Genomic DNA, 14,537 nt, shown 5'->3' on the forward strand with positions numbered 1-14,537 from the left:
AAGACTTCAGGAACTAAATGTATTAGAACTTCAATTTGTAATGTGTTGGCAAACCATGATCAAAACATTGAGTCTTGGTTTAGGCTTGCTCAAAGTGTGTTTATTTGTAAAATTGGAATCAAGTGATTGCAAGATTTATTCTTTTGCAAAATTTCCAATTTAGCCCAAGCCCGTTTGATGTGTAGGCTTTTATGTTTTACTCCAAGTATAAAAAGAAAAACCCGAGCTACGTTTTAGATGTCTTTGATATGCTGTGTGTTGAATCTCTTGTGAGATCTAAAGGTGTTTACCTTCATACACACTTAGGGTTATTAAGATCAAGATTCACGTCAAGAACTTGGTGATCGCTTTAGTTGTTACATAAAGAATTTAAAGAAGATCTGAAACCTTTGAGTGGAGTCTCAAAGTCACAAGTGGGAGTACTTGTGGTTGTAGTGGAGGAAAGAAGTAGTCTATGGGCTCAGAACTGTCACATGGTTGTGGTAGTAAGTTTCTACTTGAGGTAGCAATAGGATTTTAGTGGTTTAAATCTTATTGTTCAAACTTCAATTCTTTCATAGTGGATCTGTTTTACCTTGAGGATAGCTAAGTTAAATCCTCCCCAGGATTTTTACCGGTTTAGTTTTCTTAGGTTATCATATCGTGTGTTCTTTATATTTCTGCATTACTTATATGATATGATTTGAATGTGTTAATCTAGATCTAAATAATTTATCTAAGTAATCACTTGACTAAATAACTAGGATAAACAACTTGTGTTTTAAGTAGAGGTGTCAAATGGGTGGGTTTGTGGTGGGCATAATTGGGTTGGGTATATAAAACTCATTTACCCATTAAAACCCATTTAACTAATTGCTTCTAACCTAAATCCAACCCAACCCAATTATTATGGGTAAACCCTAACCCACCCAATTATTATTTCATGAAGAAAAAAGAAACCGCTTCTAACCCAAATCCATCTCTCTCACTTTAAAACCCTAAATTTTTTATTTTCAGAAAAAAGAAAAACTTCGAATCTCTGCTCCAATGGCTACCAACCCTAAGGTCTTCTTCAACATGACCATTGGTGGCCAACATGTTGGCCGTATCATCATAGAGCTCTATGTCGACATGGTTCCCCACACCGCCGAGAATTTCCGAGCTCTCTGCACCAGCGAGAAGGGCGCCGGCCACTCTGGCAGGCCACTCCACTAAAAGGGATCATCGTTGCACCCTGTGATCCCTAGGTTTATGTAACAGGGAGGCGACTTCACCACTAGAAACGGCATCGGAGGTGAGTCAATCTATGGTGCCAAGTTTGCCGACGAGAACTTCCAGAAGAAGCACACCAGCCCCAGAGTCCTCTCCATAGCCAATGCCAGTCCCGGAACCAACGGATCTCAATTCTTCATCAGCACCGCCAAGACCAAGTGGCTCAACGGAAAGCACATCGTGTTCAGCCAGATCATTGAGGGCTGGGTTTTTTTTTTTTTTTTTTTTTTTTTTTTTTTTTTTTTTTTTACAGGAAGGGCTGGGTTGAATTTGAGTATATTGTTTTTGGGTTAAATGGAGTTCAATGGTTTTTTAGTAAAAACCCAATAATCACTCGGTCTAATTGGGTGGATGCTCATTTAAACCAACTAATAATTGGGTGGGTTTGGGTTCAATTAGAATAGGTGGGTTTGGGCGGGCAAATGGGATTGGGCTTACTTTGCCACCCCTAGATTTAAGGGGTCTAAAAACATACAGAACCGATTAAAAATTAAAATTATTTTACTATTCAGTTTATTTTTGCTACTATCAATGGGCCCTATTACAATTTTTGGTATTATTCATAGGCCCCACCATACTATTTTAACTAACTTTTACCTTTATCTACAGTACTTTCTGTAATAAGTTTTCAATTTCTGCAAAATAAGCGGTCTCCAAATACACCCTAAGTAAGATTTTGTAGTCAAACTTTATCCTTTCAGAATTCATATTAAGAAAGAAAATTTATCCCCGAAACAGTTTTAATGTCATTTTCTATTCAGACATGTGTTTTGGTCCGTAAAGTAAATGACATGAAATGGGAGAAAGAGGCTCCAAGGTTTTCGCAATTACCAAGTCTACTACAAATAATAATAACTATAAATAGCTTCATGAATAAATATACATGCTATAATTGATTGGTTAATTAACATTAACATAGATCGAAATAGTTTTATAATGGAAGTGGATCACTGATTTCAGACCCATCCAACACGTTTTCAATTTAAAGGCACACAACATATTCTTGTTTTAACTCTCATGTAGCTTTTTTTTTTTTTTTTTGATAAGTAACTCTCATGTAGGTGGTGTATCATGCCTGGAAGAATTGCATAAGTTATAATTGATTGATTAATTAATATTTAACATATATTTTTCTTTTGGTAGATGGAGATATTTTTTTAAAAAGATGGAGATACATTAAAGGCGATTTTGGCCCATTAGCATTTATTTTTAAAATATTTAGGCCCGAAACACTGTTTGGGAAATAAATAGGTAAATACCACTTTTGGTAGTACTCGAGCTTGGAGAGCTCGAGTACCCCATTTTTCTGTTCCAACGTGGCACCTGACGTTGGAACCCACGTTGGAACAGAAAAATTTTAAAAATAAACTTGGTACCCGAGCTCAGGACGCTCGAGTACTGCTCACCCACGTTGTCTCCCTATTTCCCCACAGTTAAACCATATGTTCCCAGAGCTACCATCTGTTACCCAAAGCAAAACATACCCACAAACCAAACCTCTCAATCTCACTATCTCCCTCTCTCAATCTCGCTATCTCCCTCTCAATCTAAAGCTATTTCCACACAAATACTCTCATTCTGCCTCTCAATCTCGCAAATACTCTCATTCTCCCTCTCAATCTCGCAAATACTCTCATTCTCCCTCTCAATCTCACGATCTGCTTCATTCTCCGTCTCCGTCTCGCTCTCGGTCTCCCTCTCACAAGGTATGTCTCGCTCAGCTTGCATGTTCAGCTTGTGGGTATTTTTGTTTGTAAATTTGTTATTTTTATGCATAGTTTGATTCTGGGTTTTGATCCGAAATTAATTTGATTCTGGGTTTTGATCAATTTGGTTAGTTAGTTAATATATATTTGTCGGTGATTACTAGAATGTTGGTCTGGTTGTGCTTGTCTTTTGGGTTTTTTATTTTCTAATTATTAGGTAAAATGAGTTTAGGGGAGATGAGAATTGCAGTGCAGTAAGTGCTATAAACATTTTCTAATTTTTATTTTCTAATTAAACTTTACAACTATGAAAAATCATAGTTAACAGTTCATGGTTAGTTGATATAAACATTTAACTACAATGAATGCATTTAAGTTCTATCAAATGCTATTTGAATGGTTATGGACACACACTGTTCTTACATACACATATAGGAGCAAATAAATGCTAACATTTTACTTATACCTTCAGCCTTGCATGTAGAAGATGGCAAGATGCTTTAGTAAATTCCGCACAATCTTAGTGCTTAACAGGTCTTATGCTGTCATCAGACAATTTTCAAGAAGCTAAAAGATATTTCAAAGAGGCTAAAAGACTAGCTTTGATTTGGTCCTCTTAATTTCTAGTTAAAATAAAATACACATCCAACAGATGTATATATTACATATATGTACTTCTTTTACTAAGGAAATTTTGGAAGACGTTACCTATGAGAAAAAAAAAACGATAACCCTGAAACAGTCATGCCTGCCTTTCACATCCGCTTTTAACCATCCCATCTTCATATCTCACATACTAAAAGTTTACAAGCTTCTTTTGTTGCCCTCTAATAAAATGTAGCTGTAGGATGATCAATAGGCTTGAGAATAACCCATGTAATTCAATCGAGGCCGAATATTGTAGTGATTATAGCTAGGAACTCCATATTGTAGTGCCCTCTAATAAAATTTACGACGTCCATCCTGTTCTTGAACTGCTCCGAAGACTATTTCATTTGTTTCGCAGCTCTTCTCATAGTAAGTTTGAGGGCTAGATGAGAAGTGCCTGTAATGATGCTGCTGTTGTTGTTGTGGCTGTTGCTGAATATGTTGCTGCTGTTGTTGAACTTGACGATTATCACCATCCCATCCATTATAGTAAGGCTGACTTTGTTGTGCACTAGGTACGACCCTTTTTTTTTTTTAAATTCTTTAGGGAGTAACTAGTGATTGAAAACACATATCCTAGGATAACTTACATCTTTGGAAGAAAACATTGCTCGCACCCTTTGCTGCAGCAACGCTAGCATGTAGCCAAAAAATGCAGCTGCAACAAGCACTGCTATCCCTGCAATATCAAAACACATCTTACACACCTTTGTGATCTTGAAATAAAAATGACATAGGGAAGTGTTGATTTTTTTCGTTATACCTAGGTGGAAACTACCATCATAGTCGTAAGAACAGTCGTCATCATTAAGTTGGATTTCTCGAATTGCCTAGTTTCCTTTGTCTATAACCAAAAGAGAGCAGCTACTTCCAATATAAACCAGATCAAAATCGTTTGAAAACTTTGCATCTTCACTTGGACCATCTACATGACCTCCTCCTCAACCCCATTTTCCACCTGCAATAGTTGTGAAAGGGGAGATACTCTACGCACACTGGATGTGTGTAGAAGATACTCATAAAAAATGAAAACACTAATCATTGCCTATGAATAGAGAGTGAATCAATGAAATCTAAGAATAGAAATTTACTCATTATTTCCTATGATCGGGACCACTCGAACAATGATCTTAAGAAGCCAGATTTTATCTCTAGAACTGTTGACTCCTTTTCATTAAACATTCACTTCCTTCTCCCTCCATATGGTCCACATTAAACAAAGGTGGTGCCATTATAAGTAAGAGAGCTTCTATGTTTGCTAGACCAGCTATAAAAACCAAATAAATCATCTATCACTCTCTTTGGCATCACCAGTCACCATTGTTCTCTGTACATAGGGGAAAAAAAATGAGAGCCCTTAACTTAGGAGCAACTTTGCAATGAAGAAGCAAATGGTCTACTTTTTCACTATAATGATTTACCTAGGTGATTTACAAAGTGAGACCAAGTCTTCCCATGTCATCAACCCATTAGCCTATTAACCTAACTCAAATCTTTTTTGTATAACTTTATTTGTCTAAAACCTTTTTCAACCAAATAACTATTCACTTATTATTCTCTAAGTGAGTTCCAAAATTATGTACCTCAAATTATTCTCTAGGCCTTTATCCTCTAGGTTATTGAACTAACTCAAACTCTTTTGGTATAACTTCATCAAAAAACTTTTGAAGTATATAACTTTTCACTTACTATTCCTCAAGTGAGTTTCATAACTATGTATCTCATGCATTCCCCTACTTTGTCCTCCCTTTTCCTGATTACTAGGCATAGGGCATTGCTTTCCTTTTTCTTTTCTTTTTTCTTTTTTCCTCTCACATTAGGTACATTCATAACTCTTCTTAATTTATCCACCATCCTCTGCTTAAAGGAAAAGAAAATGTCATTTAGTACAAGGATTACTGGCATAAATTGGTGTATTGCTCTGGTCATCCCCTAACATCAAATTAAAAGTTCTGCTTGAGGTGATATTACCAAATTTTGTCACTTCAACATATCATCTTTTAACATATGATTTTATTTTTTATTTTAATCTCTCTCTTTTTGTGACTCTACCTTTTAGGATTACCTTAAGGTATAGTTTTGTTCTTAAATTAGAAATAGATACTCAAACAATTAACATAGTATTGAAGTCATACATGCATGTACTTAGTTTGTTTTTGTCTTTGTTTTTGTTCCCCTTCTGTTGAGATCTTAGTCCACCATTTGATGTCATAGACTCACAGCCAGACAATATATACAACTAGAGCTCAAATTTCAAGTTGGAAGAATCTCATAGGTTTTTCTTTCTTTTTCAAACTAACATATGGAAATCTGTTATTCTCTTCTTTATACAACGGTGAACTTCTAATAATCCTTAAAACTTTAGAGTTAATACTCTCAAGTCTCATTCTTTTCAAGTCTTAAGCAGCAAGTTAACCATGTGAAGAGGAAAGCTTGTAACTTGTTGGTTGAATTTGCACTTATAAAAATAAGAAGCAACATTTGTGATCGTTTTGCTCTTGTATGATACTCCATGATTTGTACTTTGTAGTTTCCCTCCCCATGTATTGATCTTTCCAACATTGTTCAATACGCATATCATGGAAGATGTTATTCTTTCTGCTAAATATAGTTAAGGAAGACAAGGCTCACACCTCAGTCCATACTTGTGGTGCTATTATTTCATAATTGCTGGAATTTTATTGTTTCTTCATTTTCTGTTTGATTTTGTTTTCTTTCATTCTTTCTGCTGCTTCTTTCTGTTCAAGAATGGCAGTGGCTTTTGTCTCCAATAATTTTTTCAGCATACTAGGTTAATGCAAATATGAATATGCAAGTTTATTTGAATATTTTAGATTTATTAAAAAGAGAATTTATGCAATTTGTATTGTGAAGAATGTTATTGCACCACACAATCGCGTACTCAATTTTTTTTGTAATTCATTTTATTCAAGTCAATAAGCCATTAAAATTCTATATTTGAGAAGAAAATTGAACTACCCATGATGTGCTTACATTTTTGGCATTTTTTGGGTGTGATTGGTATGTAAATAACCCAAATGGCGAAAAGTGACAGCATCAAAATTTATTTCAAGATTTTGTACTAATTAAATCAATTAAAATTTATTAATGACTGCAATCTCTTATTCTTTAAGGAAACTGATATGGTTTTGAGAATACCGATTGCCAATGTGAACGGGAACTTGGTATTGTGGTCCAAATGTATATCTTTCCAATGTTACTCGGAAAATTATAATTGTATCCCGGACCCATGAGCTGCACAAATCTTTTCACGCACTCACGCACATGCACACATTGCACGATAAAAAGTTCTGTCTCATGTTAAAAAATAGTGAATTTAATTATTATTTTAACACGTTTTTATGTTATTTATAATTTATTTTAGTAGTGTAGAGATAAGTTTCAATTGTAGAAACACATGCTTTGATACTATGTTAATTTATCAAAAGAAATGTTAATTTGTTAAATGAATCAATTGTCGAAACACATGCTTTGATAACTAACTTTTCTAAAATAATTTATTAAATCAGTGAAAGACTGTATTAGATGAATAATGTTGCCATTTTCAGAAAAATTTGTTTATAATTAAAAATAAATAAATAAGACTGTCTTGATGTTGTTTCCAAATGCCAGATATGGACCCACATGGAGCTATACAGACTTTGTGCACGAGGCAGGATAAGCATCGTTCAAGTTTGCTTTTGGATGCTCATTTGGAAGGCGAGGTATGCACTTGTTCAATATATGTAGTCGAAAGATGGGCGGAATTTAACTTTGAAGCGTACTTATTATGTGGTACTGTAATTATTATTAATACTACGCTGCTCTATTTGCAGGAAGTGCCAGGTGTATTGACTTGTCGTCACCGAGACAAAGGTCTGCTTGAAGGAGGGGTAGATGGGTTAGATCCACGAATTCTCGCTTATATCACTGATGCGGGGTTAGATGGGCTGCTTCGGGTCCCACATATGGACATTGACCACGCATTGATCACAGCGTTGGTGGAGAGATGGCGGCCGGAGACGCACTCATTTCACTTGCCCCACGGTGAGATGACCATCACACTACAAGATATGGAGGTTATAATGGGGGTACCTGTAGATGGCTTGCCGTTGGTGGAATCTATACCCTCGACGGGCAGTTGGCGTGACGTCTGCAGAAGATTGCTAGGGCGTATACCGCCAAGTAGAGAACTTAGAAACAACAGAAAGAACACTGGAGTGCTGGAAGGGGCGAGCATAAAAGCCAAATGGCTTGAGGATCAGTTTCGCGACCCTCTCCCGGTTGACGCCCCTGAGGCGCTTGTGCAGAAGTATGCTCGTTTTTACATATTGGAGTTGTTAGGTGGTACGCTATTTATGGATAAGTCTGGAGAACAGATCTCAGTTAGGTATTTGCAATATTTCGATCCAATCAGCAACGGAAAGAAGTATAGTTGGGGTAGTGCAGCACTAAGTTGGCTCTATAGACACCTCTGTAAGGCATCAGAGAAGACAGCCAAGCAGATTGGGGGTGCACTACTATTGGTGCAGTTGTGGGCGTGGGCGAGGTTTCCCCACATATGTCCTGTGATGAGGCATCCACACCAGGCACTGCCTCCAGGTCCACTTGCTGTCAGGTATGTAGCATCTTAGATAGTTATCGTTTTACATTTCCTCATTAACTTTGTTTGCATGAGAATTATGTAAGTAACTAATATGAAGGTTATGTCTGTGTTGTTTGCTAGATGGAAAGGGGCTAAGATAACAACTGAACATTCGATGCACGTCCTACGTGCCTATCGTGTGTCGTTTACTTCACTGCGGCCAAATCAGGTATCGTGTCTTACAAGTGGGAACCGCTTTGGCATGTAGTTTTTGTACTTACAATTCACTTTGGAGTGAATAAACATTCTTAATTATATATCTTTCTTACTTATCAAAAAAAAAAAAAACATTCTTAATTTCAGAGTTACATGTATTGTTCACATTCGTTACACATTTTTTCTAATTATATTGTTAATATGGTTGTTTGCATCTGTTGAATCATTGCAGATTGTTTGGGAGCCGTACAGAAATTATTTGCGTTCTCTACCCGCATATTGTACGGCAGGCCAACGTATATGGAGGTCTATTGTGCCGCTGATACATTTTTGGGTGGTTGAAGGCCATCATCCCGAACGTGTTCTCCGACAGTTTGGGATGAAGCAAGGCATACCAGAAGATGTTGATACTTCAATTGAACTGCACAAGATCACCCTCCAGGGCAAGCATGAAAAAGATTGGGCCCGAATACATGCCCTGCATATTGCTAAATGGGCTGCGCACGCCAAAATTGCCGATGCACCGGCCTTTCACGGGGAGATGAACTACAATGACGAGTATTTGGTTTGGTTTCGTCCCCGCACTATTCGCCATATTACAAAAGAGACTTCGTACTGGGACACTTTGGTAAATTTACAAAGACTGTTTCGTTATAAATGTACTTTGCTTCGCATAGTTTAGTTAAACCTACTAACATTACTCTTGTATATTTCTGACAGGTTGAATCACAGTTGCGCATTATAACGAAGTGCGAACCAGGGTCTGAGATCTACACCGATTGTATTAATGCCTTGCAAGCTGTTGAAGAGATCGGTCGGTTATCCTTGGACCATGCACGTGACGTGGGCAACACAAGTGAACCAGCTGTACGACGTGGTCGGCAAGCAAGTGGACGTCAAGGGCGTGGAGGCCGTCAATCTAGCCAGCGTCATACATCTAGTCGGCCTCCCACATCTAGTCAGCGTCACACACCCGTGCCCACATCTAGTCGACGTCCCACATCTGGTTCGCGTCACACACCCGTGCCCACATTTAGTCGGCGTCACACACCCGTGCCCACATCTACTCGGCGCCACACACCCGTGCATGACCACACCATGGAGGAAGCAAGTCAGACAACAGATGAGATGTGGGACGACACCGCTTATGACGTAGGCTCCATGGCACACGATGATGCGGGTCCATCCCATACGTTTGCCCATAGAGACACATTTGGGTCCCCATCCATGAGGAGCGATGGTACTTGCCCACCCACACCCCCTAGTACATCTCTGTTGCCCACCACCCGTACGTCTCCCCCACTGACTGCCGGCCCTGCCCCCACAGTTTTAGATGGTAGAGATGAGATGAGGTTCATGCCCACTCCTGGGCGACCTACCCCTGTTGCTGTCCCCCCTGAGTTTGTGCATACCGAGTTTATCCAGACACAGATACCCACCCCCCCAGCAGAGCCTTCGCACATCGAGGATCGGCCACGAAGGCTGCAACGCACACGGACACATCCTCCTGACTGTGGGACTGGACATGGTACTATAGTTTGATTCGATACCGATTACATATACATCGCTTTATAGTTAAATCATTTGCTTATTAATATTTGCTTGTGTTGTGTTCTTTTCAGGCAAGGTGAGACCAGTCAAGGAACCGGTGAGGAGAAGAAAACGAGAATGATTCAAGGGCAGAATTTGTGCTACTTTGGGTTTGTAATGGTATAGGATCTTTTTGTCATGTATAGGATCTTCTTGTATATATTTTATATGATGAGCCACTATTATGCAATCCACATGGATTACAAGATATAGACTGGAATGTTATAGGCATTCTTATATAGATGATTTCATGGTAGTGGTTGATAAGCATTGTGCATGCTTTAGTAAGCATTGTGGCAACAATCAGTTGTTATGGGATGTTTCTATTAATGGGTATTTGCTAATTGTAGAGATGAATGTGGGATGTTTAGAAATGCAATAGAAGGAAACTTTTTGTTGAAGTTGGGCGTAGCGAATGTAGATGCAATTATAACTGTGAATTTTATTATTAATTGTGTGTTCAGCCTCTAGAAAGGGTCTACGAAGTGGAATTATTAACATTGTTTAGATTTAGGTCCAATGTAGAGTGGATTTGGCAACCCAAACCTTTCAAATCTCACCTGCCAAGGGCTGGAATTTTTACTGTGTATTTGTATATTTATCAAATTTTTCACCTTTGAAAATTATGAGGAACCCTTTATTGTAAAGGTCAGCTACTGCCATATCAAATTAGACGGGGGGGAATTTTCAGGTTCAGTTGAGCAGTTACAAGTTTTGGAAGGATTTTTTGTTCAGTACTTACATACTACTATTTTTTTTTTTTTTGGTAAAAGGTACCAAAAGGCTGGGACAAGTTGGTTGTATCCATTATCTCTATTGAAACTGGGAAAACAATTGCGAAGTCAAGCAAAGCACTTGTACATAATGGAAGTTGTCAGTGGACGGATTCTATTTCAGAAACTATATGTTTTTTTCAGGATGACTCTTCAAAGGAGCTACAGGATTGTTTCTTCAAGCTTGTTGTCTCCATGGTATTGTTGTTTCTACCACATACTCTTTCTTTTGGTCATTAACCTTTTTTCATCTTCCTTTTTTCTTTCCTGCTAAATGAGATATGATTCATGACATTCTCTCTTTGCCAATTTTCCAGCCTCTAAATAAATTTTGATTGTGCTTCTTGTACTTCTTTTTTATTTCAGTTTATCTATTAGAATGTGTGTGTTATAGACTTGTAGTCATCAGCTCCATCTGTTTAAACATTCTGGTTATCTAAATAATTTTGGATGACTTTCTTACTGTAGGGTTCAGCTAGATCTGGCATCCTTGGAGAGGCTACAGTCAATATGACAGGCTATATGAGTTCACCTGCTCCTGTTCCAGTTTCACTAAGATTGAAAAAGTGCAATCATGGGACAATTTTACAAGTGAGTTGTACAATTGTATGCTATTTGTTTCTTGGTGTTTGTTTAGACTTTGCCACGTTACACATCATTAGAAAAAAAATTAGGACCTTCTTCTTATACCTATCTGATTCTTTTTCCCCCTTTTGGGAGAGATATTTTATGTCTTTATTATGAAAGCAACATCCTGTTCTAATTTTAAACCTTCTTCAAAGTTTTTAGATTTGGTCCACTTTGTCATAACTTCATATGAAGCTAACGAAGGCCATTATATAACATAGGTATATTATCATTCCTATCATAGCGGAGAAGCACATAAAGAGTATTGTGTGATCATAGAATACTTATGAAGTTGAAGGAAAATTTTTATTAGACTGCTATTAGACTCAGTATGCGTTGTGGTATTGAAAGTTAGACTGGGAAGAAGTAACATATTCATGCTAAAATGAGAATATTAAAATGAATAGGTGGAAATACACAGAAAGATAGGATTCGAAATGAGGAAACTATTTTAAAGATCAGTGTGTAACAAAGGTTCAAGCCCTTGAAGAAGAATTAAAGCTGATGAAGGACGGGAAGCAGAACCAGAGGGAGTCCAGCACTATGAAGGTTCCTAGTTTGTCTAAAACCCATGCTAAAGTTACTCCTGTCCATGAAGATATGAAGCCCTCAAAGGTCAGTTTTATTTGTTCTGCAATTGCATGGTAATATTCAGTGTCAACACTAACTAAATAGCCTTTTTACTTGTACATTGGTTTAGAAGAATGAAGTGGTGAAAAACACTAGTCAGCAACGTGATAATAAAAATAAGCAATCCTTGAAGAATGCTCAAGTACAAGAACTTGCAAAAGATCATCAGAAGCTTTGTATCAACCAATATCAAAGAGAGGTAGGGTATCCGAATATTTGGTTTATTCAAATATTGCCCCATAGCTATTGTACATTAGACTCAACTTATTTAGATAGGGCTAAACGGATGGTGGAAAATCTGCTGATTGTCACCAAAAGAACATTTTCTCATCTCTTTGATCATGCATATATCTCTTGTTATATCTGCATGAGAATATTGAATTGCAAAGGAATCCTTTAGTGTGGATGATCTCATCTTAAACATTTTTTCACAACATATTACTCTGTTGTTTAATTCTTAAAGGATGGTAGTGGCAATGAGATTCTTGATGAAAGTCCTCTTGCTGTTGGAGTCGATCCTGCTTCAAAGATTCAGTTGCTTGAGCATGAACTTGCCAAGGCTATGGAAGCAAATTTAAAATATAAAGCTGAGCTTCACAGGTATCTATAAAATAAGGATCTTATACCTTCAAACCACATAAATGTGCATATTTTATTGCTTGGTATGGTATCATCCGTATATGCTTCTCGTGCTTTGTGAAGGAAATCTTCATTTAAAAACAAGCAAAGATGGAAAAAGAAAGGGCTTTCCATTTTTAGTTCCTTGGATGCAATTAGATTCTTCTCATTAATTCTAATTAATTTTGCAGAATGAGAATATGAGAAGACGAGATTCCCAAAACTGATAGTATCTTTTTGGTCTATATATGGATTACAAAACTACAAAAAAATGATTCTTATTGACTTCAGCCTACCACACTTTCAAATTGTACATTGATCAAAGCTTTTAATGTTGATTCCTTGACTTTTTATGAAATAGTGATCAAAAACAAACTTCTTAACCACAATCATCATAGTCTAGGAGTCTGATTTTTAATCTTATTACTCAACAATAAATAGCAAATAAAAGAACTGTAATTTTTTTTATTACAGGAAACTAGCATAGGCCTTAAGCATGCAAAACTCTACTTAATTTTTTTAGTTCTACTTTTCATTCTCAACAGAATTTTCTGCATCTTTGCTGCAGGTTGTCTAAAAGCCGAAACAACCATGCACACTCTCCTAAAAAATCAATAGCAGAAGATGACATAGTGGCAAAAGAAAGTAATGGACGCACAAAATCATCACTAGAGGCAGAGTTAATAGACATTCGCGAGCGATACCTCCACATGAGCCTCAGATACGCTGAGGTAGAAGCTCAGCGTGAGGAACTTGTGATGAAGCTCAGGGCTAGCAAAAATGTAAAAAGATGGTTTTAATGAACTCATGACCATAAACAAGCAATTTCTTGTACTTTTTCAGTCTCCCCAATTCAGGTAGCTTGTTCCACGAATTTTTGAAGTATCTAAGATTTCTCAATCTTTTACGTATATTCCAGAGTGTGAGTTATTGTAAAGAAGAATAATACACCCCTAGCCCAACAGGATTATAGAGACGTAAAAGAAATAAAACAAAATGGTTTTCTTTTTTCCTTTTCTTTCTTAATTTCTTTCTTTCTTCTTCTTTTATTTTTTATTTTTATACAAACAAGAGGAGGAAAAAGAAGGAAAGAAACCCCAAAGTATAATGTTTTATAATGTGGGAAAATGGAGTAGGTCTACTTTCCTGAACTACTTTTCAACAAGATTTTTAAAAGTAATACAGCAAAATCCAATAGCATTTCAATTGTCACTAAATAAATTCGAATATCATTTGAATATTCTTGTAAGTATACTGTAATTGTTCGTACGGAAGCCATTGGTGGTGCAAAGAGCTTACAAACTAGAGGTAGAAAAAAAACTTTTTTTAAGGGGGAGCTGTGTGTGGTAAAGTTTGGTATGAAAACTTAAAGTTGAAGATTCTTTCAATGCATATTGCATAATGCGATTGATCTCTGTAGTGGTCACAGTGTAGTTGAAGTTGGAAAACGTACGTGGAATTTAGCATATTGTTTGTGTTTGGTATCAATCTGCCTAACTTGAAGATTACGCTGGCCCAGTACATGGGTGATCTTGAACTTAGGCAGATTGGTACCCGAGACTTAGAGACAATAATCGAGACTTTTCCCTGCGGCCTCCCATGACAGAACATCGTTACTGCCTTCGTCATCTATGTAGTAACGTCAACACTAGATGGAACAATGAAACTTTAAAGAATCTAGTATGGAGGGCAGCAAGTGATACCCAAGAGCGAAAGTTCAATGCCACCTTCGAGTTAATTGAGAATGTCAACCGGGATGCGCACCAATATCTAAAGGATGTGCCCAAAGAGAAATGGGCTCTAAGTTTTGACAAGGGTTATCGTTATGGGGCAATGACGACAAACGTCTCTGAGTGCTTCAATGGTGTTCTAAAGGGTGCTCGTAGCTTGCCC

The 14,537-nt window shown here is 37.2% G+C and overlaps 1 protein-coding gene and 1 long non-coding RNA gene across 2 annotated transcripts; both read left to right on the forward strand.

Moving 5' to 3' along the window:
- Positions 1–978: 978 nt before the first annotated feature.
- LOC126719363 (protein MAIN-LIKE 1-like) lies at positions 979–10,397 on the forward strand. The gene is made up of 10 exons (XM_050421931.1): positions 979–1,177; positions 1,244–1,458; positions 2,013–2,068; positions 2,704–2,957; positions 7,239–7,330; positions 7,442–8,223; positions 8,332–8,419; positions 8,639–9,034; positions 9,127–9,934; positions 10,029–10,397. Exons 1-10 carry the CDS (start codon positions 1,027–1,029, stop codon positions 10,076–10,078), a joined length of 2,892 nt encoding a protein of 963 aa, XP_050277888.1. The 5' UTR covers positions 979–1,026; the 3' UTR covers positions 10,079–10,397.
- A 416-nt stretch (positions 10,398–10,813) lies between these two features.
- Positions 10,814–12,203, forward strand: LOC126720054 (uncharacterized). The gene is made up of 4 exons (XR_007653227.1): positions 10,814–10,967; positions 11,238–11,360; positions 11,804–12,011; positions 12,097–12,203. It is a non-coding gene; the product is annotated as an uncharacterized LOC126720054 (long non-coding RNA).
- The last annotated feature ends 2,334 nt before the right edge of the window (positions 12,204–14,537 follow it).

The sequence above is a fragment of the Quercus robur genome, chromosome 3 (genome assembly GCF_932294415.1).
Source record: "Quercus robur chromosome 3, dhQueRobu3.1, whole genome shotgun sequence".
NCBI lineage: Eukaryota > Viridiplantae > Streptophyta > Magnoliopsida > Fagales > Fagaceae > Quercus > Quercus robur.